Consider the following 12138-nt stretch of genomic DNA (forward strand, 5'->3'; position numbering starts at 1 on the left):
GAAGTCAAAAAGTTCCACGTGATTAGTGGAGCTGGGAGAACAGTAGATACAACAGATGAATTTGACAGAATGAAGTGGAGAGATTTTAAGCTAGAGAAGAATCAAAAAGAGGAGATTCCAAATTACCCAGGCACGTGCCATGAGTAAATACTTAGGGTAGGCAGTAGGCATTTATAAAGTATATTGTAAGCAAAAGGCCTTGTCGCTATAAAACAATATGTAAAAATATTTTAAACAAAAAATATTTACTCACAGTTTTATTTGTAGATGAACTCCATTCTTCTCTCTGTGCTAGTACTAAAAATATCGGTCACTTTTTCATAGAAATTGTAAGTTGGACTTTGTTCCATTTTAATTAATCTTTCCTTTTCAATGAAAATTAAAGCAAGTGACGAAAGCCTTTCATTTTTCATTCTATTTCTAGTGAAGCTTTTGATTCTTTTCAAAGCTGAAAATGACCTCTCAACAGAAACTGTTGTAGCTGGAATTGTTAAAATCAATTGCAGCTGCTTCACCGCTTCAGGGAATGTTTGTCCGAGTCCATTTTGAAACACGAAAGTAAGCAAATTTTGAATTGATTTATCTTGCAACATTTGTGCCTTATAAATTCCAGCTAGATAGTTTTGAGTCTTATGACATCAAAGATGTCACTATAATTCTTTTCTAAACTTTCTAATGCATCCTTATCAGTTTTACTAGCTAGTTTTTGAAACTTTTTACTATCGACTAATGAAATAAATTGTAAATTTTTAAACTCACTGTGTCTTGCTTCCATATGCTTCAAGATATCATTCAATATTAGACAGAATATTCTTTTTCTTTCTTCTTTAATTGGATGTTTTGTATGACATTTTGATTCAGTCAAGTTATTTTCTTTGCAACATTCTTCAAATTTCTCATATATATATATATATATATCATCAAAATGTCTGCGCAGATCTTCGAATGAATTTATTGTTTCATTGATTCTTTCAGTGCAATATGGAATATCAATAATTTTAATTTGTAAGATATTGAAGAGTGTATCAGTTTTAATGAAAATTTTATCGTAAACCATAAGAAGAAAATATGTTGAATCTTGCGTTAAACAGTTATAAAATACATTGCTCCTCACTAAGGTATCTGAATCCCACATGTTAATGCTGTTCGCAAAGGTCACTATGGTAGTGTAAAATAGTTTGTGCTAGTTTTGAGTTAGAACTCCATCTCATCGGTGCAGCTTTTGAAGGTGTTTCTGCACTATGTCATCAAGAAACTGTGTTCGTTTTGTAGAGTGACTGAAAAATGAGGCAAGACCCTCAATAGTCTTGAAAAATATTGTGCATTCAGATATGAATTTCGCTGACTGAGACAGAACAAGGTTCAACTTGTGAGTATAGCAATGAGTAAATAATGCTAACGGTGCTTTTTCTCTTACTTTAGTTTGAATGGCATTTAAATGTCATGCCATTACCAATGCTCCATCATATGTCTGTGCTATAAGTTTATCAGCACAGATGTATTTTTCTAAATTTTTAAATATGCATTCTGTTACACCAGTATCTGTTGTCTTTTAGTTTATGAAATCCTGTGAAGGCTTCTTTAATTTCAGAATCCAATACATATCTTAAAACTGTGGAACACCGTATTTGAAATATCAGTCAGTTCTTCCACTTCTATAGCAATGAATGGGGGTCTTGAGATGTATTTTTCTAAATTTTTAAATATGCATTCTGTTACACCAGTAGCTGTTCTGTCTTTTAGTTTGTCAAATCCTGTGAAGGCTTCTTTAATTTCAGAATCCAATACATATCTTAAAACTGTGGAACACTGTATTTGAAATATCAGTCAGTTCTTCCACTTCTATAGCAATGAATGGGGGTCTTGAGATCTCTTCTTTAATATTATTTATTACAGCTGTTCCTACTGCTTCAATCAAGTCATTTTGGATCTTGTTAGAAACACCAAAAAAAAAAAACGGATGATATCTCTAAATGTTGTTCCAATTTTTGATCAAATTTTGCAGTGTAGTTCAGTAACTCAATATAGCTTCCACAATTTAAAGAGAATTTGCCTTCATTATTACTGCAAAAACAAGTTCTTGTTTAATCAAAAAGCAAGTAGCAGATATTAATTTTTGCAGTGTCTCTGTTCTCCTTTACCTTTTTATTGTGAATTTCAGCGCTAAGTTTTTTCAACCTATCTATGCGCAAGTTGATTAGTGTAGATCCAAATGTTTTCAGTGATATTTGGCTTTCATTATTGCAGCAGATCTTTCATGATTATTTATCACGTTAGGCAAATTATTTAAATCACAATATCCAGTTCTTACCCACACACTTTCATTGGATATAGAAAATAACAAGCATGGAAAACAAAGGAGTCTATTTGTTTTAATTCAGCTGCACAACCAATCTTTCTTGCTGTACCACGCGGTTTGAAATGTTCATATTATTTTTGTCCCTTTACGCTGTTGAAGTTGTTTCAGTTCCAGTGTTGGTCTTCCACTTTTATTCACATTAGACTTTTCTTAATAACACAGATTAGAAAAATTTTTAAGAGACTCACTGTCCATATTTGAAAAGGGATAAATTTTGAAATAAAGTATTTGTAAAGTAATAAAGCATCAGCTCTATCACTAGAGGCAAACGATGCAACAATACACTCCTCACTCTGCAAAGACTGACGGCACACTGAAGCGAAGGCAGAAGTTATTCTGTCTTTATAACACTGTATTTCATGCATCTGGAGCTGCTTAACACACCACGTGATTTAACAACAACATTTTAGTATTTGTATTGCGGCTGAAAGGCATAGGGAAATTGTGCCTACCTAACCTCAAAATATACCCATTTACTAAATAGTACATTAAATTTTATGCATTAAATTAATATTTTTATAATGAATTGGAAATCATTTACTTTTTATATTTAATAATTAATATTTATAATTTTAGTCTGGTTAGGCAAGGTAGGCATTGCCTACCTTGCCTACCCAGTGGGCACGTCCCTGAAATTACCAAGTCTCTGACAGGGCATATCAGAACTGACACATGCACAAGTACCACCTTTGAGACAAAAAGAATCATACAGCGAATAATTTGGGCAACTGAGATGAGTAGTGGTTGAATCAACCGATAACTGAGATTCTGTCAGAAAAAGTACATGGGGTTTGGCAGACTGTAAGTGGAAATGAACTAGGAAGTGTTTGGGCGGTTTACATCTTTTCGCAACTAAGTTTGCTCTATTAGTTTGACAATTCACGATGTATTCAATAGAAGAAAAGTGGGGGGGGGGGCATTCTGTATGAAGTAATGAAATTTTTGGACATGGTAAGAATATACCCAGATCCTTGACATAACATGGCCTCGACAGTGCCCTCCCCCCATACATACTACTTGGACTCCCTCCAGTCACTATCTGGCAGAGTAGAGGCAGCAAGATATATACACTAGCTGATCCGGAAGCCTCCTAAAAATTTACCTTTAGGTTCAGTCTGGTGTACTAACTAGCAGCTGGCCTGCGAACACCTTTTTAGAGATGTACCCTCGAAATGTAAGGAGGTTTGGATCTCTCCATGCTGTTCATCATAACCTCAAAAGACATCAATCATACTGCATGATGGAAGAGATGGGGGAGGGTTGACTGGAACTTAGCTCTGGAGACTAAACATGGGTTCCACCACTTCAAGCCTCCAATAAGCAAAGTGGTGGTATTGCACCAGCTGATGAGAGAGTCTTCTACCACCTAGTATTGCCTGGTAATGCAGAGGAGCGGCATTCCTCCGCATGGTGTGAGCACCACACCTCGACCCCTGCTTATGTTGGTTCACATCTGGGTGGTCACCCACAGTGGCTTATGCATGGGGGGGGCGTGAAGGTGCAAGCAGAGGATTTGGCTGTCTCAGACCATCCAGACTTCACCGAAATTGGTCTACTTGACTTGAGTGTTGTGTGAATATCAGTTCCATCAGCATTTTAGACTTCCAGGTAGCAAGCACACAGCTTGTCTGGCATATCTGAGAGAATGTCTGTGACAGCCTCAAGGACAAATTGTAGTGGCAATTATATTGTTTTAATTGTAGTAAATGTAGCTCAAAGGTTCTAATTACGTAGGTTGACATTTTTTTATTTTTGTTTTTAGCTAAGAAATTATAAAGGCAGTAGCATCATTTAAAATGTAATAGCGTAGCACTTTTATGTAACAAAATCTTGTAATAGCATTTATTGGTATAATCTTACCTCTTAATTCATGTTTATTTTCAAATTTTAAATTAAATTTAGATTAGAATCATGCCTCAAACAAGATCAGCAAAGCAAAAAGCTCAGTGTAGCAGGAATGCATTGGCTTGGGAGAAAACTGTCGTGGGCTGTCTTGCAAATCATCTATGGCCGTTTTGCTGAGTTATCTGTTGTGATGCATGGTATCACCAGTTGGGTTGTCTTTTAGTGCTTTTAGTACAGAGTGTGAGGATCTCAGGTGCCAAATCAGAATTGTGATGGGCTTACATGAGGGCTTCTTGAAGCACTCAATTGCTCTGCACAGCACTGGAGACTACTCATGCAACACAACATAACAAGATCCTTCACAACAGAATGTGCTACAAATAATATTATATTGTGGTATGTAAATTGACCTTTGAAGCAGCAAAAAAATTGTGTTATATTTTAAGGTTGACTTTACACCGGGTACCTTTTAAAGTGCAAGCATTTTTTCATTATATGAAACCAGCTCATGGAACGCATCTGGAGTTATATTTTTGGGTCTATTTTTGGCACCTGCATAGTTGAACATGTTTGGCAAGCCTGCAAGGATGATTTTTGGTGGGGGTGGGGGGCATGGTATTTCACAGAATCTGCAAGACCATACCTTTAACCTCCACAGCCCTATTTCCTTGAAAAGCAAAAGTTCTAGATTGTCAGTTTTTTAATGCAAACATGCTTCTATATTGAGGTTGTTTATACAAAGACCAATTTGCAGTACAGCACTAAACAAGCAATAAGAAATTCCTGAGTTATGTAATCAAAGCTTGCTTTCCATGTACATTATCACCTATGTTTGTAGGGATTGGTTTTGTGACTTTCTGCATAAAGAAGTACTGTACATACATACATAAGCTTGCTTTATAGTTCCCTGTGCATTTTAATAAAATGTCACAGTATAAAATTTTAAAAGAAAGTGCAGAAATAATTGAATTAAAAAAATTGTGGTAATTAAAGCAGATTTTACTGTTAAGGCATATATATACTAGAAGACTAATGAAAATGAATGAATATTTTTTTTTTTTTTTTTTTATGAAAATCCCAAACACGAAAGGTATCAAAACCTATAGTACTTAGTACCATGCATGGGTTGAAGGAGAAGTATGGGGGGAGGGGGATGCCGGAAACTTTGCTAGAGACTAAACATGGGTTTCACCACTTCAAGCCTCCAATAAGCAAAGTGGTAGTATTTCACCGGTTGATGAAAGTCATCTACCACCTGAAATTATCAGCTATTCATCATTCAGTGCTTAAAAAACACATTAATAATAAAGAATGCTGTAAAAATGAAGAAAAAAAAATAAATAAAACAAAGTATAAAGTCACCATATGTGCATGTGTGCTCATTCACAGAGTTCACTGATGCTGTAATGTAAGTAGTTATGAGTTACCCTGCAGATATCTGGTTGCTCATGTGATAATTACATAAAGCCAGCTTATGGCAGCCAGGTTTTTTAATTAAAAAAAAAATAATAATAATTAATATGCAGTTCTATGCAGATTGGTGGTTCTGAAAATGCATATAGCATCATTTGAACAGTTTTCAAAATTCCTTTAAATAATGGTGGTGAGGTGATTACAGATTTGTATTAACTTAAAAAGCATTGCATATAATTACATATTTTGAAAAACTTCCAAAGAATACATTTTGTGTGATGCAGAATCTTGAATATGTACAACTTGAGTGATTCTTCTATTTAGTTTTTAGGCTTGAGTAAACTGTATTTTTATGTTTACAGTCTTACTGTTTGACTTTCAATATGGTTAAAATATTCTGTGTAAGATTGAGAAAGAAAATTGACAGAATCATCATTATTAGTATTAGTAATGGCCGCATGGTGCAAGAAAGCATATGGCTTATGCTGCACCTGCCAAAAAAAATAAATAAATAAACCCGAATAAAACAATGATAAAAAAATAAATAAATAAAAAGTAAATAATAATAATTAATAAAAGAAAAGGAAATTAAACCTATCATCCTATGCACTTCCCTGACCCGAAGATACTATCCAGATGACCTTTGAATTTCCCCAAACTGTCAGCCTCTACCACCCATGTAGGCAACTTATTCCAGTAATTTATAACTCGCTGCCTAAAATAAAACTTCCTGCCGTCCATTCTAAACATTTACCCCCGTAACTTGAATTTATGTCCCCTAGTTCTAGCATCATTTATAATCTTGAAAATTTCGTCCTCATTCATTTTACTGATGCCTCTCAGAGCCTTAAACACCTCAATCAAATCTCCTCTAAGGTGTTAGTTTCCAAACTCTGCAACCCACATATTCGAAGTCTTTCTTCATAAGGACACCCTTTTGATGATCTCACCAGGCGAGTTATCTGTCTTTGCACCCTTTCAAGAAGCTCGATGTCTTTCTTTAGGTGCAGTCTCCATAATTGAACACGGTATTCCAAATGTGGTCTAACAAAAGCCTTATATAATGGGATTATCATGTCCCTATCTCTACTTGCAAAAGTTCGATAGATCATCGATAGGACACCATGGGCCTTCCTTGCAACCTGTTTGCAATGCTCAGAGAATTTCATGTCTGACTGTATCGTAACACCCAAGTCCCTTTCTTCCAGTACTGGGTTTAGTTGAACTCCACCAATTGAATAAGTTATTTTGGGATTACTGTTTCCCAGGTGTAATACTTTACACTTTGTTGGATTAAAGCATAGCTGCCATTTTTCTGACCATTCCTGAAGTCTATCTAGGTCTCTCTGAAGAAGCTCAGCTTGACAGTGATCATTAACTACTCTACCAATTTTAACATCATCTGCAAATTTAGACATCATGCCCTCTTCATCGATGTCATTTATGAAAATTAAAAACAACAGTGGTCCTAATACTGATCCTAGGGGAACCCCACTTCTTACATCAACCCAATCTGAGGAATAGCCATTTATCACAACCCTCTATCTCCTGCCCTGAAGCCATCCTGCTGTCCATCTAAGGATTTTCCCAGTGATTCCAACCTGTTCCAGCTTATAAAGCAACCGCTCATGTGGGACTGAGTCAAAAGTTTTGCTGAAATCTAAATAAACAATGTCGAAATTATTCCCTAAATCCAGCTCATGAGTGACCCTTTCAAAATAGCGAACAAGATTTGTTAAACATGATTTTCCCTTTACAAAACCATGCTGAGTATCCTTGAGAATTTCAATTCGATCCAAATGATCCTGAATTCCACCCTTGATCATTGCCTCCATGATTTTCCCTACCACTGAAGTCAGACTGACAGGTCGATAATTTCCCACTTACTCTTTTCTTTTCCCACTTCACTACATTTAAACTCCTGTCTAACATAAAATTTACTAATTCAGTTCATTTATTTACACATATTTATTTACACATATTATTACACTATTCTGTTATAATATTATTTGAATTACTCAGATTGTTTGTTTATTTCAGAAATATCTTGAAATCTTAAGTGCTGATATATTAACTTTCTTATTCTGTTCAATAGAAAAGTATACACCTAATCAAGAAATAAATGCCAAGCCAATTCACAAATAGAAAAAATCTGATATTAGTAACTGTTATCATTATATCTAACAATGATACCTAGTGATAATACTATTAGGAACTTGATATGGTGGTGAGTTATTTTTAGTTTTACATTTAAACTCCTGCCTAATATAAAATTTACTAATTCAGTAGCAGTGATATCTTTGCATATAGTCATTTATTTACATATATATTATTACACTATTCTGTTATAGTATTATTTGAATTACTCAGATTGTTTGTTTATTTCAGAAATATCTTGAAACTGCAGAATTTCTCCAGAATGTTGTTTTCATTAATCTTCAACAGAGTGATGAAGAAAAGGTGTGTTATTTTATACATATATATATATATATATATATATATATATATATACAAGATATCTTATTGCCTGTAATATTGGTGTTAAAGGGCATTCTTCCATACACACACAGATAACATGATGTAGGAAGTATTAAAGATAGAACACTATACTACTCTGAATTAAATTCGAAGTAAAAAAATTATTGAATGAAAGTTGCCTCTCTTTGAAGTACAGGCCAAATAATAGCATAAACAGTATAATAAAATGCTGAACAAGACTGAAATAGAGTTAAGAAAATGGAATAAAGTAAGCAAAAAAAAAAAGTAAGGGGAGCAAAGATTACCATTATTATTGCTAAAGTATTATGGTTTTCAACATAGGATTTTGGGAATTTTAGTCAAGGGAAAAAACTGCATGGACTTGTACAGTCCCTTGGAGGAGATCACTCCACATCAGCCTGGCTGACAAGAATGTAGTGATCATCATCTTTGATAGGAGTGTATATCTACAGAAGATTTCCAGCTTGCTACAGAAACCAGCACCTATAAGAAGATCAAGTTAGGCCCTACAAAATCCCAAGCGTAGAAGATCAAGTCTGTCTTAAAGGAGCTCCATGCAATAAGCTGGACATCTTGCCTTTAAACACTTCAGCCTGAACAATTTAGAACCCTCAGTTATATTTAAGAATATTAAAGCACATAAAGCTGATCTTCCAGTCTGCCCTATTATTAGCAGAATGCATCACTTGTGGCAGACTATTACAAAATGAATTGTCCCTATTCTCTCTACTGCCATTTGCTCCAGTTCCCCCTACTCTCTCTAGACAGATTATAACATCTAGAAATTAGGCATCAACTCAGTGTTCTGTTGGGTGTCTATGAGAGCTTGTTTTTGGTGTAGGGTAGATGTCCTCGAAGAAATTAATAAGAGGGACCCTTCAAGCTCTCAGCTGCCTGACTCAACGCCAGAACTCACTATTGTGCATCAGGAAACACAGTAGCAATCTCCAAGGCGGAATGCGGTGGTCCCACAGGAGTTAGTTATTGTTGTTGACTCTGTTGTCAGGGAGATGGGTAATATATTGTGTAAAAAGGAGAGATGGAATAGGACCAGGGTATGTTTGCCAAGGGCAAAAGTTGACGATGTTCTGAAGCAGATATTATCTTTTGAGGGCACAAAGGGTGATGTTGTACACATTGGCACCAATGACATTAAGAGTAGGAGATCTGCAGATTTACTTAACAAGTACAGGTCAATGTTGAAAAAAAGTTGCGAGTTAGGGTTAAATTTGAAAGTGTCTGCAATTCTGACCCAACACGATAGGAGGGAGTACATGATGAGAGCTTTGTCAATCAGTTCGGCCCTGGAGGGATTGTGCAAGGCTCATTGGGTAGGATATTTTTTAGTGTGGTCTGTGCATGTTAACAGGAGAGACTGCTTCTACAGGGATGGGATACACTTAAATAGAAAGGGTGCAAGAATATTTGCTGATACTATCGAGGCAGTGTTAGGTGGGTCGGAAAACTGCTAGCTTGGAGGTATTCACATATTAAAAGGATAAAAATGTCCGCAGGCAGAGGTGAAGGTGATTCTTGCACTACTTCTATTAGAATAAGCAGCGGCCTGGAGCGAGGGGTGCTGGGGGTTTCAGGGACTGGTGGCAGTCATCGTGAAACAAATAAATATATGGGATGTGTTAGGGTAACTAAGAATAAGAATAGGAGAATGTATACAAATGCTAGAAGTACAGTAAATAAATTTGATGAATTTGAAGTATGGATCAAGACATCAAAGGAGTATATTGTTGGGATATCAGAGACATGGCGTCACACAGATATTAGGAATGCAGAATTAGAATTTGGGGAGTACAAAGTGTACAAAAAGGATAGACAGGATAGGAAGGGAGGAGGGGATTATGCTGTTAATTAAGAATCCAGTTGACATAAGATGGACAGTTCAATGTTGAGTCAGTGTGGTGTGACATAAGCACTGGGAAAGCAAAAATAAGAGTAGGAGTGTGTTATAGACCTAATGACTTGAATGAGTACAACGAACAATGGTACAGAGAAATAGAGTGGGCTAGTAAATTACAATATCTTATAATGGGGGATTTTAACTTCCCAGATATTGACTGGAACTTGTGGGTTGGTCACTCACACACTAGCAAGACTTTTGTGGATTTATTGGATGATCATTTTCTGCAGCAGCATGTTCGAGAGGAAACCAGAGAGGGTAATACTCTTGATCTGGTTATCAGCAGTGATAATTCATGTATTAAGAATCTGCAGATAAAGAAACCACCAGGTGGCAGTGATCACAGTGTACTGATATAGGATTTACTCAAAGATATAATTACCATCAGGGGTAAAGGAAAGGGTTTTTGCTTCTGTAAAGGTGACTACAGTGGTCTCAGACAGTTTTAAAATTCTGTACAGTGGGACCAACTGATGATGTGACCAACAGCAAATTCTAAATGGGAACCATTCAAGAAATAATCGTGGAAGCTAATAAATGTTTTATACCTATTTAGAAATATTGTTCAAGGTTTAGGCCTAAATGGTTGTCAAATGAACTAATGAGACTCGTGGCAGAGAAGAAAAATGCATGGAATAAATATAAATTATCAGGCGACACAGAAGCCTATGGCAGATATAAGCTAGTCTGTAATCAAGACACAAAGGAGATTAGGCAAGCAAAGGCAGAATGCGAAAAATATTTGGCAAAGGATGCTAAGAAAAACAGCAAGGATTTCTTTACTTATATAAACTCTAAAAGAAAGGGAATGAATCTTTTGATTGGTCCACTTGATATTGATGGTTCGACTGTGATCCTGCTCAGATAGCAAACAAACTGAATGAGTATTTTGCATCTACATTCACACATGAGGAGTTATTAAGGAAGGAAAATGCCAGAAGGGTATCATATTGTAGCAAGGTGCTTAATGATTTTGTAATAACTGAGAGCAAAATGGGGGAGAAATTGTTGAAGTTAAACATAAGGAAGGTACCTGGGGTGGATGGGATCTATCCAATTATATTAAAGGAGGCAGCAAAGGAACTAAGCAAACCCTTAGCCATGATTATGAGAGCATCCTTGGACTCAGGGGAGGTTCCCATGGACTGGAGATGTGCAAATGTATCCCCAATTCACAAAAGGGGATCGAAGGGTGACACGAGTAATTACAGACCAATTAGTTTAATTTCTGTTTTGCGTAAAAGAATGGAGTCACTGGTTAAAGATGCATTGCAGGATCATCTAGATAAGATTGCAGCAATAATTCAGACACAGCATGGGTTTGTTAAGGGAAAGTCTTTTTTATGAGAAATTTGATTGGATACTATGATGTGGTTACAAAGGAACTGGATGCAAAAAATAATTTTGATATCATCTACTTGGATTTCAAGAATGCTTTTGACACTGTTGCACATAGACTTCTACAAATTGGAGCAGAATGGTATTAAGAGCAAGTTGCTACAATGGATAAAAGGGTGAGTGAGTGGGAGAAGACAGAGGGTGTAATCAATGGACACTGCTGTTCGTGGACTAATATTAATGGAGTTCCACAGGGTTTGGTGTTGGGCCCACTGTTGTTTTGTATATTTATCAATGATATCGATGAAGGTATATCAGGCTTAGTGTTGAAGTTTGCAGATGATACAAAGGTTGGCAGGGTTGTTAATGACAGTAATGGCAGCCTGCTACTGCAACAGGATTTAGAAAATTTGGGCAGATGGGCTGAGAAGTGGCAGTTGAAGTTTAACATTGACAAATGCAAAGTACTGCATACAGGTAGAAGTAACCCCACAGGAACGTACCAACTGTGTGATACTACACTTAGGATGGTAGAAAATGAAAAATACCTGGGAGTAATTGTGCAGTCAGATATGAAGTTTTCTGAGCAATGCAGACAGGCTGCAAGAGCAGGTCATGGGGTTTTGTCAATGATATACAGGAATTTTGCTAGCATGGAAAAGGAGGTGATTATCCTTTTGTATAAGGCAATGGTCAGGCCACGCCTTAAGTACTGTTTACAGGTCTGGAGGCCTCATTTTAAGGAGGATGTAGATTTGCTTGAGCATGT

The 12138-nt window shown here is 36.1% G+C and overlaps 1 protein-coding gene across 1 annotated transcript in view; it reads left to right on the forward strand.

Annotated features, from left to right (window-relative positions):
* The window catches only part of brun (trafficking protein particle complex subunit brun), a 379016-nt gene that overhangs the window by 129008 nt on the left and 237870 nt on the right, over positions 1 to 12138 (forward strand). Inside the window, exon 8 of the mRNA XM_090385832.1 lies at positions 8006 to 8077. Coding sequence (XP_090241958.1) covers positions 8006 to 8077 — 72 coding nt within the window. The remainder of the gene's footprint in view (positions 1 to 8005; positions 8078 to 12138) is intronic.

Source organism: Mastigoproctus giganteus, chromosome 12, assembly GCF_048544385.1.
Source record: "Mastigoproctus giganteus isolate SK-2022 chromosome 12, ASM4854438v1, whole genome shotgun sequence".
Classification (NCBI taxonomy): domain Eukaryota; kingdom Metazoa; phylum Arthropoda; class Arachnida; order Uropygi; family Thelyphonidae; genus Mastigoproctus; species Mastigoproctus giganteus.